The 21,446-nt window shown below is 35.6% G+C and overlaps 1 protein-coding gene across 50 annotated transcripts in view; it reads left to right on the top strand.

Annotated features, from left to right (window-relative positions):
* Positions 1-21,446, top strand: part of MAP2 (microtubule associated protein 2) — a 302,503-nt gene that overhangs the window by 268,654 nt on the left and 12,403 nt on the right. For 29 of the 50 annotated variants that reach the window (XM_044746571.2, XM_044746573.2, XM_070489808.1 and 26 more), the window contains 4 exons: positions 1,518-1,579; positions 4,995-5,165; positions 6,403-6,550; positions 11,373-11,713. In XM_044746571.2, the coding sequence (XP_044602506.2) occupies positions 1,518-1,579; positions 4,995-5,165; positions 6,403-6,550; positions 11,373-11,713 (722 nt within the window). The remainder of the gene's footprint in view (positions 1-1,517; positions 1,580-4,994; positions 5,166-6,402; positions 6,551-11,372; positions 11,714-21,446) is intronic. The other 21 variants (XM_014867741.3, XM_044746584.2, XM_044746596.2 and 18 more) reach the window with 1 other exon arrangement.

The following is a 21,446-nucleotide window of genomic DNA, read 5'->3' as shown; positions in this document are numbered from 1 at the left end:
CCTCTCTAAATCTTGTATCACGTCTTACTTGGTTCATTTTCATTAAACTTGGAATTTTTCTTCTAGTTAGACAAATGCTTGGGCAGGCAGAATCTCTTGGTTTGGCCATAAAAATTCCATATGCTACCTGAAAGGATGAAAGAATATATCAGGATTGTGGAATTTCAAAGGAAATGTCAAATTGTTTGGCGAAGTGCCTACATGTCATTGGTTTTCAGTTTTCCACACCGAGAGTAAATTGCCATTTTAATTCATTCATTAAAGGGAATTTAGGATCTTTGGACTAAGTAGGACCTTCCCTTTTTCTGTTCAAAGGTTAAGATACTCATGCAGAAAGCTTATACCAAACATGAGTGTCGTTGGCTTGAAGGAAACTGTATATGTCACAGAAATTTGAGATATGTTATAGGAATAGTAGGGAGGCATCATTTGCACTGCTTCTTAAAAAAAAGTCAGTTCCAGAATCTGTGAATAATCTTACTAGCCTGTACCTAAATAGCACATTGTGGAGAGTTCTTATTTTTGTGTTAGAGCTTCATATGGTATGTGAAACCTTTTTGAAATTCATGTGGAGTGCTTATAAGAATCTTTTTTTTCCCTGAGGTTTTCTCTCTTATGAAAGAAAATAGAGGAGGAAGTAAACCCACAAGCTTTCCCCTTCATTTTCTAAGCACAATTTTTAAATAGGGATAGTTTTCCAAAACACAAAGGATTGTTTTCAATCCTAAGAGATATTTAAGTCCCGAGCCAGGTAAGTCATCAACAGAAAAGATGCTGGAGACAATGGAGCTTAAAACTGAAACCAGAAGTATAAAACAGCAGCAATAGAAACAACAGTAACAGATGTGGTACCAATTTCATACCGGAAGTGCATGTATAGCACATGTTTGTATTACTGGACTGAAAATTCCTCTCGTGCTTCCTCTTCTTGACAAGCTGTTTTCTTCCCTTCTCATGCGGTGTGTCTCACCTCAAACAAGTATGACATTCATATTGTGAAGTGAAGGGTGCAGAGGGAAAGGGGATGGCTGACCATGACAGTTTGAATAGAAAATGCAGAAATATCTAGAGATATGCAAATGGCTCCGTAAAGAGGGTTTGGGAATCTCCATGAACACTCTTTTATATCATGCCAACCCTAGAAACCAGTCAATTCCCTTTTCTTTAAATTCTGTACCATTCAGATTGCTATTCTGTGACTTCCATTCTAAAGGCTCTATCCTAATGTAATAGTAATTTAGAAGTATATTGGTAATGAATAGAAAATTACTTGGTGTGCTTACCTGTGCCTTGGTAAACACTGGGGTATTTTAATTAGCACACGCTGTAGTGGGAGCCACATCCTGTAATATTATTATGCAGGTTTCTTCGGTTACTGAATTTGAGTCTCAAAATAAGCAAAATCCACTTTACATTAATCTGTTGACACAACTGAATGTCCAAAAGGTATTTTGCATTTACTTGGGTTTTAGCCAGTAAGTTTCAGATTGGTTGTTTGTATCTTCTCTTCTCAACAGCAGCGGGTGGTGAATCGACTCAGGCTCCCAGTATATTTAAGCAGGCAAAGGACAAAGTCTCTGTGAGTACAATAATTGTTTTTCTTGTTCTTCATTTGAAGTCCGCTTTGGTATTAGTGGCAACATTTTAATAACTTTAGATATAATTTAGACTTTAGGTGTTTACGCTTAAAAATCATCTTAGATCGTTCGCTCACCCTGAATGATTCTCGGTGGCGTTCGGGCACCTTAACCGTCTTCTGAAATGACATGTGATGGTAGTTGGTGAGGTGGAACTGGGACTTAGGCTGTCTCTTTCTTAGTAAGACAAAATCCTAGGGAACAGCACGATGATCTGGCAAAAATGAGGGAGCCCAATTTATTTACTTTTCATAGAATCAAGATAGACCATTATAATCTACACTAAACCATATTTTGTAGTACATTTTCATTGTTATTATTACAAAATAAGAATGTGAGAAAATTAGTGTAGATGAGCATAATAAGTAAAAATATATTTTGATTCCCTTGTCTAAGGATAACTACAGTTGCCATTTTGATGTAAAATCTTGTTTTTTCCTACACATATATAAGTTTAACAACAAAAATGGAAACACTGTGTATCTATTTTTTAATTAAACAGTAAACAGGTTTCCATGTCATTAAACACTCTTGTATATCATTGTAATGACCACATAACGTTGCATTTTATTTATTTTCCGTGATATATGTAATCAATTCCCTATTATTTGACATTCAAACTATTTTGTTGTTATTTTAACAGTATTACTGTAGAAATCTTTTTGGCTAAATCTATGAATGCATCTATATGCATTTCCTTAGGATAATTTCCTAGTGGTGAAATTGTTTCAAGAAGAAAGTCCATATTTAAAGTATTTTCTACATATTGTCAAGTTGTCCTCCAGAACATGTCCACTGACTTACATGTCCTCCAGCTGCATGTGAGAGTGCATATGTTCAGGATTATTACTAGATATTCCTATGCTTTTTCTATATTTGCCAAGTTATGAAGATGAAATATCTTATTGTTTTAATGTCACAGTATTAATGATGTTTAACTTCTTCATATGTTTTAAATCTGTGTTTCTTCTTTCGTGAATTTTATTTTTTATATTGTGAACCATATTGTTTAAACTTCTGAAAGACCAAAGCCAACACGAAGTATTTCACACCTTTCTGATTGGAAAAAAAAATTTAAAAGACTACTAATGAAATCCTGAAATTATAACAATTATTTGAGTAATGTTAATTAGTAGTGTATCACAATATTCTGGGTCTTAGCCATCATATATGTTATGTAAGTCACAATCTTTTGTTTAGCTTTCTAAAAACTGAAAGATTTTACACTTCCACTTTTTATTTATTGTGAAAAATAGGAATTCATTTCCAAATACAGCCACACTTTTTATATCATCTTGAACCCAAGGGGCTTTATGTTGATAAAAACATATATATATTTGGCTTTTATATAAATGTTTTCAGACATATTCCTTCAACATATGGCAAACAATGGAATGCGCTTGCTTGGTGAATACTGGTCTTCATTTTGAGCAGTGTGGTTTCCAGATTTGTATCCCTTTACCTTCTGTTTCTGATGGGGAACTAATGGGTTGTAGAGGTTAAGAGCAGGACTATGAAACGGAGCAGGTCCCAGTATTCAGTATTTATTAGCTATATGATCTTTTTCTGCCTGTGTCTTAATTTTCAAAAAATAAGGGGAGGAGTAAAAATTCCTATATCATAAGTTAGTTGTGAACATTAAGTATAGTAATTTTATAAAACACCAGAAACTATAATGTCTAGAACATAGTTTTTATTCAATAAACAGTGATATTTATTATTATTTGGAAGGTACAAGTCTTTAGGATCAGGTATAGAAAGTAAGTCTGAGCTTTCCTCTGTGAGGAAAAGAATTTATTTATCTTTTTTTAGGAAAAGAATTTTTAAGTGGACATTGAAAACCTTTAGGAAATTTTCAAATCCCTTAGTCTCCAAGTAGTTCAACAGGAATTGGCATTCGACACTTACACTTAGGACAGAAACCATATTCATCTTCTAACACAAAACTCACTGTTTTCCTTGTAAATGACTGTCTCGTCTTTTCTGAAGGAAAGAGATTAGGCCACCGCTCTTTCTAACGTTTTCTCATTTAACATCCTCTTTTTTCTTTCTCCGTAACCTCATTCTCTTCCTAGAATTTTCCTAAGAGCCCAGGATTAACTCTTCTTTATCCCTGATATTCAGTACATCCATCAGAACAGTCCTTGACTTTTCAGTTGATCTTTATTGTGAGCCTTCCTTTCATTTGGGTGTTTTGTTTGTTTTATTTTGTTTTTGTTTCCAACCTGGGATTGGTAGTTGTCTTTCGTAATGTGAGACGACCCGATGACTCCATTTTTCTCTCCTATGTCACACTTTTGAAATTCAGTGTTCTGTAGGTAGCATCAATAAAAAAGTCTGACTTGTGCCGACTCAGTTACGCTTCCCACTCAGGTTGTGAGTCTGTGAAACCAGAAGTGATTTGAGCGACCTGTGAATACATGTGCCTCTGTTGACACAGCTCTGGAGGTTAAAACTTAAAATTTAAAAAATCTCCATTTCAACTGCTATTTTTGTAACAGCTAAATCATATTAATTATTTGAAGGTAAAATCTCCTTGGCTTTGTCATACTTGTCTGTATTGTTAACAGTCTCCCATGAGACATGTGCATGCCAGCAGAGCTTTCTCCAAAAGCCGTACACATCCAACCCACTTATTTACACTTGCCGTCAATCTCCTCAGGGATTATCAACCCCTGGAAATAAGTCCTGTAATTTTTCTGGGCAATCTCTTCAGTGCTGACTTTCATTTTTAGGATTTATAACCCATCAGACAAATTGTAGTCTGTGCATAAAAATGTTATTAATTCTGGAGTAGAACTAGGTCCCCTGTATGCATTTTACTCATACAATGAACTCATTCTATATAAACTCTGCGATTTGCTGATGAAATAAATGTAAATAATCTGAAAATTTGTTTTCCTAACTTTCAAAAAATGTTTTCCATTATTAGGCCTTAAATATTACTTTGTTCTAAAGTTCTTAAAATGTGATCAAGATATCAATTATATATATATCTTAAGGGCTGTGTTTATTAAAGGAATAACTGCAACAGACTCAAGATACTTTTCCACATATGATATCATTGTAAGACCTATGGATTAATCAGAGACCTTATACATAGAATCCATAAAGAATATTTTAATCTGTATTCTCATATATGAGTATTCTTAAGTTAGTTCCAGTTAAGAAGAGATGTTCAATGAACATATCTCATTCTCACATAAATATACATCTCTATCATTGATTACAACCATTTATCATGTGTTCTTATTAAAAGTAGACAATTTCTTATATGTTTATGTATTTTTTTTAATTTTCCTTTTGCTTCATAGTTTGGTTTATTTTGTGTTTTTGTTTGTTTTCTTTCATGGCTAGAATTCTACCTTGTCAAAGATTCCTGCCTTACAGGGTAGCACAAAGCCCCCAAGATGCAGGCCAGCCTGCCCTAGCACGACTAAAAGGGCTACATTTTCTGACAGTTTTTTAATCCGGCCCACCTCAGAGGGCTCCACAGACCATTTGCCATACTCAGAATCAGGGAAGAAGGTAAGGCAGCGGGTCAGTCCAGGTGCACAAAGAAACGGGATAGGACACAATTCAGTAAACATGTGAAAGCAAAGATTTTAAATTCTAAAAGGTTTGACATAAGAACAAAAGACCTGATTAAAAGCAAATACAAATTAAAAGTTTCATAGGGGCTGGCTCTGTGGCCGGGTGGTTAAGTTCGCGCACTCCCCTGTGGCGGCCCAGGGTTCGGATCCTGGGCGCGGACGTGGCACTGCTCGTCAGGCCACGTTGAGGCAGCGTCCCACATCCCACAACCAGAAGGACCTGCAACTAAGATATACAACTGTGTACAGGCGGGGTTTGGGGAGATAAAGCAGGAAAAGGAAAAAAAAAAAGATTGGCAACAGTTGTTAGCCCAGGTGCCAATCTTTAAAAAAAAAAAGAAAAAAAAAGTTTCCGTAGTTATGAACACTCTAATCATTTTAAAAAATAGACAGTATCTTTTTTTAGCCGTACTATTCATAATTAATTATTTATTTGACAGATAATTTATTATTTATTCGATAGTTATTTGATTTTTCAAATACAAACACAATATATTCTATATAATATTATATGTAGCATATTATATATAATATTGTATACTCTAATAACAAGTTGTATTATATAAGAGATAATTTGGACTCAGCATCAGACACATCAGAATTTAATACCCTCTGCTACTTACCAACTCAGTGATCTTGAAAAAATTACGTAAACAGATTAAACCCATTTCCTCAGCTATAAAATGCATATAATATTTTGAGCTAAGAGTTAAATCATAAATAGATGTAAAGGGCTTAGAGGTCCTGTGACAGAAGTACACAGTATATGGTAGTGGTCATTGTTAAATATTATGCGTTGCAATGTGCTACAGCCAGTCCTTTCTGGTTAATAAATTATCATGCTAATGAAGATTTTTCAGTAAAATTATTAATTTACTGGAGGTTACTTGAGTAAATTCATTTTACCCATGTTATCATTTAGAATTTGACTTTCACAATTAGTAGCACTAATTCCAAAATAATATATTTTTATAAAACCTCTAGGCAAATAGGAACTCGTTCTGAAAGTTTTGAAGTAGAAATGCTTGTAAGTATATGAAATTCAGTAATGTGTATTAAAAGAAATTTACCTGTCAGCACAGGAGGAGAAATAGCCAGAGCAATGTAATCACTTTGTATAATTAAAATAAAGAGTCGCAGGAACCCAGTGTGCTTTTGTTTTTCTTAATTAGGATGGAGTAACCAAGAGCCCAGAAAAGCGCTCTTCTCTGCCGAGGCCTTCCTCCATTCTCCCTCCTCGCCGAGGCGTATCAGGAGACAGAGATGAAAATTCCTTTTCTCTCAACAGTTCCATCTCCTCTTCAGCACGGCGGACCACCAGTAGGTTTATTTTGGCTAAGCTTCCTTTTCAGTCATTTTTCTTTTAAATCCCTTAAGTGGAGTAGAACTTATAATGTATTTATATTTTACATTTCCAGATAAAACATGCATTAAAAACAGATTATATTTATCCTAAGAATCAGAAAATCCAGAATATCAAGGGGTCCAAAACAGCTGTTCGAGTAAAACGATTGATGGAGCAAATGAGTACTTCCTGCCTTATTATCCATTAAATAGGACTGACATAAAGTCATTTTTCTCAGAATATATTTTTTCTCTTCTTTCAAATTTAAAGAGAAATTTGAAAGAAGTAATTAGTAGAGAAAAACAATAGTCAGGGATTTTTAAAATATGTATCTGTAGAAGCTTAACCCTTTTTAGAATTCCAGGTCCTAAAATCTAACTAGAAAGTCAACAGTCAAAACCTAGGAATTGGCTCAGTTTATTAAGAATTTGCATTCCAGCGAGGCTCTAAACATAGCATGTTCTGTGCAATAGCTTCAATTTCTTTTGATTGATGGCCCATAAGAACTGGTGGCAATTATCACAGTTTATATAAAGAATATAAGAATGTTCCATTCATTACTCACTTATATGCTGTGTTGCTATCAAGACATCTAGTAATTCAAGTTATTTTCATAAATATGTTTCTGTTACAACAAAAACAGCTCCCATTTATTGAGCACATGTAGATGCTAAAATCTTATGACACATATTTCGCTCAATTTAATTAACAATGATAATGGTTAGATATTAATAATCTCATTAAGTCTATTGATAAGAAAACCGACCTTTTAGAGAGGGTAGCTTGTCCAATGCTACACAGCTGGTAAGTGGTTCGGTTTGATTTTAAGCCCACTGGTAACGTCATAACCTGGCCTCTTAATGTCTTTATATTTATTTGGAAGAAATAGTGCTAGAGAACTGCTCTGTCAAGTTACTTAAAGAATAGTATCTCTGTCATTTAAAATCCATTACAGAATGGTGGAAATTGCTATGAGTATCACATTATAGTTGATTTCACCACTTATTTTTTAAATATTTAATAATAATTGACCCACTTCAAATGTGACTATGTTGTGTGACACTTAAACAGTGTTTTTTGCCTCCTATGAAAGCGTTTATTGCAATTAGAGCAATTGTGCTTGCTCTGCACCATTTGGTTTCATGAAACAGTAACATCTTTCGAAATCTGTGCTAGAACTCTTTAAAATCACTAAAACTCTTTTTTACCTTAGCCAAAATAAAGTATTCAAATGAACTAGCAAAGAAAGCATTTAAGAGTTAGTAATCTCCACAGAAAAGACTTGAACTCCAGATATCTGCAGTTGGATTAGGGCATCAGCAGTAACCCCAGCGAGGCTAAGACAAGACAAAGACGCGGGTCTCCCAGAGGCACACCGTGAATTGTGCTTGTATTTGTTGCTGTGGAAGCAAAATGGCTCTTTCTCCATCCACCCACATCTTCAAGCCACTGTGCTCTGCCTTTTAAAATGTGTCTGTATATCAATTGCTTTTTATGTTCTGAACCAATTCTATTTTGACTTTCTAACTTACGTTCATAAGCCTATTGCATTGCATTATTTGTTAATGAACATAACTGATACTCTGACAAACTGAGGACGTGGGGTCTATTTTATCTCTACATAGCAATAGCTAAAAGGCATTGAGACAATTAGCAGAGTAAGCAGTTTGCCTTCTCCCATTTGCCTATCATCTCCTTAGCGGCACACGGGAATGTTCTGGCATTTTGTACACTCTTGAAAAGATTTGAAAGAAAATGCTATGCAGGAATTTCATTTAGCCCAAAAGGAGGGAAGACATTTTCATTTAATAGTTGACAAGATAAGTAAGAACATAGTTTAGTAAGTTAACTCATAAATATTTTTTAATTCTTTTGGTATCTTAGCTTTAACTTTTTCATTCATAACAAATAGAAAACACTCAAATTTGTCATTTTGACAACTAGAATACAATTCATTACAATAAAAATTGATCATATCTATTGAACAGCAGTGTTAATAAGAGCTTACTACTTGTGCTTTTCCCTTATTCTCCGATGCAACACAAAACCTTCATCCTTTAGTTTTCCAAAGCTTAAATCCGTTTTCTAAGAGTATAGAAAGAGCTCTTGCTTTCAAAAAATTATATTTATTTCAGTGAAAATTATTATATACATCCAGAATATTGCTTCAGCTCAGTCTCTGTGAAGTAAAAAATACCTCAGCAGTCATTGATAAACTCTGAATCACACTCACACCGTTAAAAAAGAAAATGTGTTGAACTGCTGCAGTGGATAGCCCCATAAGAGGCACCAGTTCTGGGCACAGTGGCAAATAATACTGAGAAAATCCCTCTCCACAAACACTTGAGCTATCAAAGGTGATGGAGTCATGGAGAAAACATTTGAGGAAGAAATAAGGTTTCTGAAGAGATTTTTCAGAAAGACATAGTGACTGACTCAAGCCAATGTCAAAAACTTGGTCCATAAACAAAATTTGTAGCGAGGAAGCTACAAAAGGCCAAGTTGAATGTGGTTGTATCATCCTGGCCTTGAAATGTCATTTTTGTGGAAAGCAACAAAAATCACAAGAATGCACACTAATTTATCACTATAGTCTTCTCATATCCCATTTCAGATTGTCAGTTGAAGAGTCTACCTATGTTTTGCCCGTATGTTAAAAGACCATAAGGACACAGGGCAGCTTTTGCTTGATATGTGATAACTGTTCACTTTAAGAGGAAGTAAAATTGTTCTGTGTTTCTCCAGGCGACTGACCCTAGACCAATGGGTAGATAGATTTAGTTTGTCTGTAGATTACAATTGTCTAAGAAGCTTTCTTGAGCTCATTCCTTGTAAATATTTAAGCAAAGATTAATTGTCCCCCTTTTAGGAAGAACTTTCTGCACTGATGATCAATTATATTAGATGACTCAAGATCCATTTCACTCCATTGATTTTAAAATTAATGAATTATATCTTTATTCTTTACAAAATTTCTAGAAAATTTATTGATTTTACAAAGTATACATACTCGGTAGTAAAAAACAAAAATCATGACCCTCTATAACATACCCAAGAAAAGGTGAAAGAGTTTGTACAATAAATGTAAACAAGTGTTCTATTGTTGGAATAAGTGTATTATTTCAAGAGAAAGATTTTTAGAATTGAGAGAAAGTTGAACAAATACTAAGAAAGTAAATATCACATCTGGCTTAGAATTTAGTATCATCTGGGTAAATCAGCCTCAATGTCCTCATTTTTAAATTAGAAATAATAACTATTGTATGTGTTCGATTATCAAATGTTTGGTATTCACAAAAGGGCTTTGAAATCTGTAAAATATTGTACTCTTATTTATATCATTATTCTTTGAAAAAAGCATTTGAAATGGCATTCAAAAACACTTTTTGATAGATAATATGAGGGGGCTGGCCCCGTGGCTGGGTGGTTAAGTTCCCGTGCTCCACTGCAGGCGGCCCAGTGTTTCGTTGGTTCGAATCCTGGGTGCAGACATGGCACTGCTCATCAAACCATGCTGAGGCGGCGTCCCACATGCCACAACTAGAAGGACCCACAACTAAGAATATACAGCTATATACCGGGGGGCTTTGGGGAGAAAAAGGAAAAAAATAAAATCTTTACCAAAAAAAGAAAGATAATATGAGAGAAACATAGTATAGGAAAATGGGGAGAAAAGAGTTAAATGATCAAATGAGGCTAAGGTAAAGTTGAGGCAAAGAAATGCATCTCCCAACGTCCTGTGTGATTGACAGTGAGGGATTATTGATGTGACTGAACTGCCAGACTAGTAATGAAATAGAGGAGGAAACAGGATCAGCTACAAGATGCACTGTGAATATATTGTTAAAACATCCTACTTTTCTAATGAGGGAAATCAGGTTTTTTTTTTAGTATTAAGAGCTGACAAATTTCCTTATAAAGGAAATATGTGATATTGTATAACAATGTATGACATAATTGAATGCTTTCAATAAACACGTTTGCAACCCACAATGCTCCTCAATATAAGCGGAAGGAGTAACATTGAAATGCAATTCAATAAATAACCTTCTATGCAGGCCAGAATTATGTAATCTAAATACACAGTTTTATGTTGTATGTCCACTTGGATCTCAGAATTAGATACACAGAATAGTGATACAACAGAAGAATGGTGTGTATATCATTCAAGGAATCTTCAGTAAATATGAGCCCACATAGAACATCAAGTGCAGACTCTCTCCAGCTCTCGGCAAATCCGTATGCCTTAATGATCACGCAAGTAGAAAATAATATTTGGCACATTCATAATGAGAAGAAGAATAAATCAGGAAAACCCACATTTTGTCCTTGCATTGATAGCAATGCATATTCAAAAAATGTCACCAGGTCATGAATCTAAAAATTGGAGGCTCTCACCTTTTTTTTTTTTTTTGAGGAAGATTAGCCCTGAGCATCTGCCACCAATCCTCCTCCTTTTGCTGAGGAAGACTGGCCCTGAGCTAACATCTGTGCCCATCTTCCTCTACTTTATATGTGGAATGCCTGCCACAGCATGGCTTGCCAAGCAGTGCCATGTCCACACCCGGATCCGAACCGGTGAACTCTGGACCGCCAAAGCGGAATGTGCGCACTTAACCTCTGCACCACCCAGCCGGCCCCAAGGCTCTCACATTTTTGAGCATAGTAATCCATAAATATTCTAAAGGCTTTAGAAATGTGATGTTTTATGAGTTCTAACAGTCTATCGGAAGAGGGATGCCTTGAGGAGAACTTTCTAATGCTATGGTTTTGGTTTGTTTTTGTTTGTTAATATAGGATCAGAGCCAATTCGCAGAGCAGGAAAAAGTGGCACTTCGACCCCCACTACCCCTGGATCAACCGCCATCACTCCTGGCACCCCACCAAGCTATTCTTCACGCACACCAGGCACTCCTGGAACCCCTAGCTATCCCAGGACCCCTCACACACCAGGAACCCCCAAATCTGCCATCCTGGTGCCCGGTGAAAAGAAAGTTGCTATCATACGTACTCCTCCCAAATCTCCCGCTACTCCTAAGCAGCTTCGGCTTATTAATCAACCACTGCCAGACCTGAAGAATGTCAAGTCCAAAATCGGCTCAACAGACAACATCAAATACCAGCCCAAAGGGGGCCAGGTAAGAATCATATGATCATATGTTTGCTGCCAGAAGTAAAATCCCACTGCTTAAGTTGCCTTCCTTGTATTATAAGCTAACAGTTCTTCCAGTGAAAGGAAGGTGGAGATACTAAAGAGTTACTGGTCTGGTCAAGATTCTTTGCTAAGAGTTTGAACCTTATCTGAGAAAGCTAGCTTATAAAATATGGTAAAAATCACGTGACATATCCATTCCTTCTGGTTACCATTAGATAAAAATTGGTTTAACCACATAAAGAATTTTTCATTTGAGTGCAAACGGATATTTTCTGAATGTGTCTCTATTGACTTGTGGATTTGAACCTAAGAGATTAAAGTTCCATTTCTGATATGATTTTGAGAGTTCTGTTTTAGATCCTGACTGTGAGCTCATTTGACTATCATTTCGTGATTCCACTTTTATCTCCTTCCTTCTTCTCCAAGAATTTCCTATGACGTCTTCTACCGTTTTCCCGAGAAAGATCTTACCAAAATGTGAGGCTGTCAAGGACTCCTGCTTACCTTTGAAACAAAAATTCAATGTTACTTCTTCCTTTAGTGACAAACTCTTTGCTGTCTCATTGTGATTCTGTTCAAGGAAGCCCAAGGAGTTAAGAAAAATCCACCTAAGGAGGGAGCGCAATATGCCCTTTTCAGAACAACTATAACATTCTATGATAATCTACTCACAGAAAGATGCTTTTTCATAGAAGTTATTAAAACTATGAGCTACAAGAAACCTTTTTAAGCCAAAAAAATAAATTCTACCAAATTTAAGACTGTAGTTCCAAAAGTCTCATACTATTCTAGCATTTATTAGTTTTGCACATCTAAGAGAAGGAAATATTTTGGACCTTTTGGATATATCCAAATGTCATATTATTTTTATATTTATATATAAATAATTTAAAAGAGTAATTTGAATAAAATCAATTAGTAGCAATTGGAAAGTTTATCATTTTAGCCTTTGGTGAGATATCCCTTAAAACAGAGTAGCCATTACATATATTTAAAATCAATTCTCTTTTTACAAATATCCCCATGTCCTAGTATTCTTAACTAGATGTGTGACTATACCTGCTTATATTCTGGAAAATATTCATACTTAAAAGAATCTGTTTCTTCCTAGAATCACAAGGGAACATAATAAGCTATTTTATTGAAACTAAAAGGTTTAATAAGAGGGGGATAATTACTGATATAATTTGGCATAGAAATTTTACAATGCATGATTTTGTTCAAAAGCATCCTCAAGGTAGATAGGCCAGAAGAATGAGTTTAGCCTCAGCTTTGCTGGAATCACTAAGGTTAAACCAATCCCCAAAATAGGAAGACTGGTTTGTTTTCTCTTTCTGCTTCTTTATGATATCTGGTTGTGACTATTTCTATGTCTAATTTTAATTGACTTCTACTATGTTTGGTAATTCATAAAATTGATATAAAGATGTCTTGTTCTTTTGAGTTGAACTAACACTACCCTAGAGATTATGGTAATTAAGGACGGATAGAGACATATGACACAAAAATTATAGAAAGAACAAAAATTGCCTCAAAATCACAGTGTCGTTTCAGAAAAATCTCTTATTTTATAAGGCAAATGTTAACCTGCTGCAAAATTATCATATCACAGCTTCAGATGACTTGGAAAAAATCCACAACCATGGAGTTAGGAAGTGACCTTTGTTGGAGAAGCAGGAAGTGCTTCCTCACCAAGATAGGAAACAGATGGAAGGAAGATACTTGCCTTCTATCTTGGGATAGACAGTATCACTGCATTTAAAGTGGAGGAAGAAATGGATTGGGAAATCGAAATGCACTGCAGTTGAACCATCTTTGTAGGAGAAATATATCACGCAACGCTTTAACACCATCCCCTTAAAACCCTCCTTGCAGTGTATGAGTGAGGAGAGGTTCTTTTTCTACCCATGTTAAACTGGAGGTTTTGACTGGATTGTTAGTTTCCACTTTCTAGAATGACTAGGAAAAACTTTTGTGTTAAAGTTTATTAAGTTTTATCAAAATGTTATGCTAAAGACCCTTTGTTATCTGATTGACAATTCCTGAATTCACACTGTAGGGGAAATTGAAACCACTGGCATATTGTTCCCAATCAGAAATTGGTTATCCTAGGATATTTGGATGGACAGTGGCCAACTCAGAATCATTGAAGAGGACAGGATAATAGCAATACAGAATAGCTTTCCACAGAAGCCAAGTTTTGTAATTCAGATATGTGGTCTGCAGGTATTAAGAAAACTAGTCAAACAAGTCTCATGAAAATGGAAGTAAATTTGTAAACGTAACCTTAATTCTTCTGCACAGGCTCTATTGTCATCAAAATTTGGAGTGGTTAGATTTTAGGTAGATTTAATTTTTAAAGCTTTATTATTGTTGTTTTAAAGTTTGTGCAATCACTAAGAATTGGGAGAGGAAAAGTATAATAAAAGATATATGTTGAGAATTCAATAACATTCCAAACTGGGAAGCTTTATTAATTTGGGAATTTTATCAAATTGGGAAGCCCCAGTTTGAACATTTATTGCCCTTCCATATCTGTAGGTTTTGTGCTTATAGCCATTATCTCTTCTGTTAAAGTCCAATTTTCTCTTGGCAAAGAGGCTCAGCTCAGTGGCTCAGTTCAGCGAGGCAAATCAATGCTTAATGGAATAGATAAGCTGGCTGAGGATATGAGGAGCTTTACAGAAAGCAATAAAGTTAATCTTTTCAGCTAAACATAAATTCATTCTACTGGAAAGAACATATGCAATCCTAGATTCACTGTAGATAGTGAGCTTGGTTAATTTAACTCAAGGCCTAAGTAAGACTTTCTTATTAAGTGTATTAATTTGAAACTACCTCAGTGTAGTTTGCTCCCTAATCTACGTTAAATCGAAATCAAAATTTTAGAAAAAATAGCGTTACCTTTTTGAGAACACAGCTGCTTGATTTAAACAAAGGCAGGATAATAAACAATTTCTCTAAATGTGTGGCATAGAAAAATTAGGCAACAGCTCATTGCATGGTACTTTTTACCTTTTCTATCTATGGATCAGGTTTTTTATAGGCACTTTGATTTATATGGAATGCTCCTACATGTTTTGACAGGTTTCTTGTTTTTTCTCCATCAGCCTTATGAAGGTTAGTATACAAAGCACAGTTTTTGTACCCTTGTGATGGTTGGAAGTTACTAATGAGATGGTTTCCCAGAGGCTGTTTCCATTTATAGCTTGTTGGATAGGGTGGTTGGGTGGATCATGATCTCTGCGAGTCCATGTCAATGAGTTTGATTGATGGCCTTGTGAATTACCTACTTCTGCTTCATTCGTGTAGCTGTCTGTCATTTTCAGGTCAGCTGAGTTAAAGATGGTGGCTTCTTCAAGCCAAGATACTCCTCTTCAAGAAAAGAACAGTATTCATCTTTTATAAAGACCCTTTTAGACTTTGTCAGTGATTACTTCCCCAGTCAGTGTTACCCTAGCATCTTTTAAACAAATTTATTTAGATAAATCCATTAGACTAGAACCTATGAAATATATCCTTTTATTCTAGAAATAAATTTCTCAGTTCTATATGGATCCATTGAATTAAGGAACATTGGAGGCCAAAGGTATTCAGCTCCTTGTAGCCCAACTTTGACATTTTCACAGAATAAGATACAGAAGTCCTCGCATGACCCACATCTTGCATATAGAGCTTCTAGTATCATTCTTTAATGGCTGAGCTATAAAATCAGGTTCTGTAATTTTTTATTTAATGAATAATCACTTATCTACCAAGTACACAATTTTATATATCTTAGTCTTTTTTCATTTGCTTTAACTTTCATCACACAACGTGAAAATGGTAATTTTATTAACGTTCCCTTCCATTCCAAGGTTTTATCACATCAGGATTGAAATTTGAAGCTTCTGAACTTTTATAATATTTATATGAAATAACTTAATGCAAATAATGTGTTACATTAATACACTATTGAAAAGTTGAGGCAAATTAGAAAAGTTACGTTGCATTTTTTATCATATTTTTTGTATTCTCCTACAACTGACAGTTTATTTTTTAAATAATGCTAAAAATCAAGATTTTAAAATACAGTATAGTTAGCTAACTTTCAAATTCCTATAGATAACATCAAGGATAAATAATGAAACATTCTAAAATCAACCTTGGCATCTTTAAAATAACATAGTGAGCTGTCTTCTGTTTCCTCAATAATTCCAGAAACTCAAAGTTGTACATTCATTTATTTGATCATTTATTCAACAGGTAGTTATTGAGTACCCTTTATAACCCATGCTGTGTTCTAGGTACTGAGAATATAACAATGAACAAAACAGATAAAAATTCCTACCTTCATGGAATTTATGTCGTAAGAGGAAAAGCAAGCCCAAAAAAATTTATGTAAGAAAGTGCAAGGGGGAAAAATAAAGCCAAGAAAGAGGCTTAGGATACGTTGAGGGGAAATTGCATTTCGATGGAGTGACTAGGAAAGGCCTGAGAAGGTGATCTTTGCATAAAGACTTCAAGGAAGTGAAGGAATAAGCCATGTGGATAACTAAGGAAGAGTATTTCAGGCAGAGAAACATCGCATGCAAAGGCCCTGGGGTGGAAGCAGGCCTGACAGGTTCTAGGAACAGCAAGGACCTCAGCGTGGTTGATGCCACATAGATCTTTGAGAGTAGAAAGTTCACTTCAAATTATCATTTTTTAATATTATTATACCTATTCAAATAATAGGCCTTTAATATTGCCAAATCAATAACCTAAGAGTCTTTTCATCTCCTTTTCCCTCATCCCACATCCTGGCCTTCTTTAAGTGCTATTGATTCTGGCCTCAAGTAGCCCTTAAATCTGCCCATTTCTCTCAGTCTTCTCTGCTCCACCCCAGCACAGGACACATTACCCTCATCATTGCTGCAGTGGTTAACTGATCTCCCTGCATCTTTCTTCTCTCTCCAGATGTAGCCAGTGTTCTTACCACATTTGTAATTAAACATTCCATTGTATAATTCGTTATTTAATTTTATATTGTCTCACCTACTAGACTATAAGCTCCATAAAGTCAGGGATGAAGTCTGTCTTGTCCTCAGGGTCCAGTACCTAGTAGGTGGTCAATAACTATTTGCAGAGTGGCAGTTGAATGAAGGTAGTGTACCATGTGCATGGAGAGAGGCGTTCTCCCTAGTGACTTGTTGAGTAGTGTGGACGCTCAATGCCGTGACAGTGATTACCCAGGGGAGTTCCCCGTGTTTGGACCACAGTGAATTTTGGCTAAAAGAATATTGGACCAAGATGTAGGACCTGAGTTCTTGGTCCAGCTTTTCTGTTACATCATTGTGTGACCTCAGACACTGACCTCTCTGGTTCTCAGGTGTCTTATTTGTAGAATAGAAACAATGAAATAATACCTGTTTTTGTGTACAGCACCTTCTCATTTAAATACACTGTGTGGTCATGTTAGGCTCTCAAAACCAGGGTTCTACTTAGAGTATGGTACTATCTTTGCATTGCAGCTCATCAAAAAGCGTTCATGGAGGTATTCTTGTAGACTCCATAAATATTTGTGGGCAGGCTGAAGTTGAGTAAAAAGGCAGTGTTTCTGATATGGAATAGGAATATAATTGGGGAAATAGGGACGTTAGAGAGAGAGGGAATGAAATGAGTGAAGTGGAATCTTTTTTATATTTTCTTATACAGTTTTAGGCATTATCCTGAGACTTTTTTTAGGCCTTTCACATGCTGACTTGAATGTGTTGCTCTCAATTTTATATTCAAGGGAAAAAATGGAATTAATTTTGGAGGCAACTCATAAATTATAGTGAAAAGGATTTTTTTCTTGTTCTATAAAATTATGATGGTCATCATTGTGAATGTCTGCTGAGTGCTATTAACATACAGGCACATTTATAAAATTGTAAATTTTATAAACAGAAAGAGAAAGATTGAAGGTTATTCAGCTTATTTTTTCTCATTTGCATATTTTTTTCTTTCATTAGACAGTTACTGGGCCTCTGCTGGGTACTACATGACAAAAAGGGAGTGAGAGACAATAAGACATGGTCTCTACAATCTAGGAGAAAGCAAGTGGGTTTTTTTCCTTTTCTTGTTCTCACTTAGTGTCTTGCCCTTATTTAATTTTAAGTTCTTTCCAAGCCTTTTCTTTCCACCTGCTTATGGCTACAAATAAGTGCTAAATATGAGGAGTAATAACATACACCATAAACTTTAAAATACTGTCAGTCAACCCAGCATGAAGAAAAGCTGTTCACTGAAATACATTACATTATATTGACAAGGTATTTGTTTTTGCTATCAAAGTTATTATCTCAAAAAGAAAGCTCCTTGAGATCAGAGACCCTGTCCTTACGCAATAGAACTTTTATAACAACAATTCAAGTATCTTTTGTAGGGTAATGAAAAGTTTTGGAGCTAGGCTTCATAACTATTAATTATTAAAAACTATAAGAAATTACTATTTTTGTTTTACAAAGTTGAGACCTGCGGAGTCCTTTTTTGTTTACTGTCCACTTGCAAGCCAAACAAGGACATGAGAACAGCCTTGAATCTCCGGGTTTCAAACAACTGAACAGACTCTTTAAAAGTGACTTTCTTTACCAACATGGTCCACTATTATTTAAAATTTCTTGAAAATTTAAACTGAAGAAAAAATATAATGTCAAGAAATTATGGCATATGAACTCATTATCTCTTAGTTTTCAGAAATCACAATGACTGTTGTGTTCATACCTTTCCTTCCAGTTCCCATTGAGAGACCACTTAAAATATTTACCTGTGGATCTAATGACTAAATTCAGTATCTGTTCCCCCAAAAAGTTCTTTCCAGGGGGCCAGCCCCATGGCCAAGTGGTAGAGTTCGTGCTCTCTGCTTCGGTGGCCCAGGGTTTCGCCAGTTAGGATCCTGGGTGCAGACCTAGCACCCCTCACCGCGTCGTGCTGAGGTGGCATTCCACACAGCACAAACAGAAGGATCTACAACTAGAATATACAACTATGTACTGGGAGGCTTTGGGGAGAGAAAGGAAAGAGAAAAGCTTGGCAACAGATGTTAGCTCAGGGCCAATCTTTAAGAAAAAGAAAAAAGTTCTTTCCACATTTTTCAGCATTATCCATTCACCCCAGGGTTTTCCACTGTGGTTCCACTTTCTGTGCTGTGCTCCACAGCCTGCATAGGAAAATTGACCTGACACCTTAATGGGCCCTCCAACTTATGCTTTTCCTTTAGAGTTCTGTGGAATTGTATGTTTTGACATAAATTGTTATTTCTATTTAAACGTGTACTCAAGTATATTTATCATTTATATTTGATATACTTAGTTTTGAAGAAGTAATTGGTCAGTGTAGGTGGGGTTAATTAAAATTCAGAATGGATTATAAAGTTTATTTACCTGTATACATTTTAATCTATCAGCACAGGGTTGTTAACAGATGAGTCTTTAGAAAACATTATCTGTTCCAGAGAACATTCGATTTTCAGGAATAGCTGATGTATTCATATTTTCATTTTAGTATATGATGCCTCGGGACTCCATAGAAACTAGATAGTTTTCTAAAGCTTAATCCCCTATCAAGTTAAAGGCGATTGAGTGCCACTGGCCACTACCCTTTCAAAAAGAGGGGTCCTTTCTACGACAGCCTTGGATGAAGGAAGAAAGATGATGTTGCATTTGAGGTTCACACCTAGAGGATGCCTGACAGGTCTAGCAGTACATTGTGCAAGAACTGAGAACAGAATCCAAACTTCTGGACTCCCAGTTATTCTCCCTATCTCACCATCTTGAGCTGGCATGTGGGTCTTTTGATAAAGAGAACAACATCAGAGAGTGTCAAATTAAGGGAAAAAAAACAGTCGAAATCCCATTGCTCAAATTCAAGTTGACATTTGGATTAATGTCTCCGGTTTATAAATTGTTTTACTAAAAACTATGTTAGGATTGTATTTTCTTTTATTTTACATGTTTCAGATTTCCAACTAACCTCTAGTAAGAGAGATTTGTTCCTGCTTGTGGATATATCCTGTGTTTTGTCTTCCTTTCCTTTCTTAGAGTAACCCCATTTTGGGGAAAAAAAGTTAATTTCTTTAAAGGAGCAATTAAACTTATATAGAGAGAAAGTACAAGTGTCAGATCATTTCAATTGAACTGTCATGATAAAAATCCAACTAGAGTCACACCAGAAATATCCAGAAAGTACATACACTGTCTTCCGTAGCATGGTGAAGGAATAGATAGAATTAGTAAAAAATAAAATAAAATAATTCTAATTAGTTATTCTATTACATTAACCTATTCTTTATGACTCTTCTTGTTTATATGACCCTTATGTGAATGAAAAGTCAAACTAGGTACCAAATAAGTCACTAACGTTTGCCCCTGAGACTGAAGTCCGTTTTTGCTAGCCTCCCACTGGAGGTACCTATTAGGCTGAGCCTTGAAGGATGATCAGTTACAGACTCAACTTGGAATGAGGGCATTCTAGTGAGAGATAATAACATAAAGAAGGCATCGGGATGAACTTCAAAGGTATGGTATGTAACACAGTCTGGCCAAAAGGTAAAATACTAAGAGAGGGCTCAAAAATCAGAATCGCTGAGAACCCTGGTTGCCTGTCTAAGACACTTTGATGAATTTAATAGGAAATACGGAGAATTTTGAATAAGGCAGAGCTTTAGGAAGATGATCCAGTTGATTGATATAATACATTTCACTTCCATTGTGAGGCCTGTAGAGAAGGAAACATTGTCACGTTCTTTCAGATCACCCCATTTTCCATTAATGGTGCAAGTAAAAATTTTGGTTGAAAGAAATTGACAAAGATTAAAATGTGGTTTAGAGTTAATCTTGGGTAATGATTATTCAAATATTTTTCCTCCATATCATGAATATAGAAAAATTAGTTCATTTGTCAAATAGAAGTTTGTTATATTTCTTGTAGACAGTCTAAGATATTAAAATAATTTTACCTTGACACAGGCTTTTAGGAAAACAAAAGTTCAATGAAAATTTCTCCCCAAAGAAAGTAATTTTTATTTGGACCCATCCATAGAGCACAGAGAGTTAAAATTGCAACTGTCTAATAAAAAAACTGATCTAGAATAAAGCTTTTATCCTTCATGGCAGTCATCTATTTTTCTACTTTATGGAATGGTTTCTGAGGATTGCTGGTATTTGTGGAATTAACTCTCTAATGTGTTAACTATTAGTAAATGATCCTAGAGATCTTTGGCATGAAGTGTTTTGTAAAAAATTTTGCTAAGACATAAATGTAAGTCACATGGACTAGATGGGTGCTCTGGTGAAGCTGTCAAGTTGGATCATGACTCTTACTGAACATAAATATCCACTGCCTAAAGTGGTTTTGTTTCTGTGTACTCAACCTTCAGGCAAGATGGTGAATGTCATATTTTGCCTCATTTTAGACAAAAGCAGTGTACTATGAAGCTAACTATGAAGCTATTTCAAATATGGAAATACGTAAAGAACATGCCATTAATGCATTCAAATGTGTACAGGTTGAGAAAGTCTACCATCAAAAAAGACCGGCTCAGGCTGGCCCCATGGCCGAGTGGTGAAGTTCGCACGCTGTGCTTCGGCGGCTCAGGGTTTTGCCAGTTCGGATCCTGGGTGCAGACATGGCGCTGCTCATGAAGCCATGCTGAGGTCGCATCCCACACAGCACAACCAGAAGGACTTACAACTAGAGTATCCAACTATGTACTG

Source organism: Equus asinus, chromosome 19, assembly GCF_041296235.1.
Source record: "Equus asinus isolate D_3611 breed Donkey chromosome 19, EquAss-T2T_v2, whole genome shotgun sequence".
Lineage (NCBI taxonomy): Eukaryota > Metazoa > Chordata > Mammalia > Perissodactyla > Equidae > Equus > Equus asinus.
This window is presented reverse-complemented; position numbering and strand designations above follow the sequence as displayed.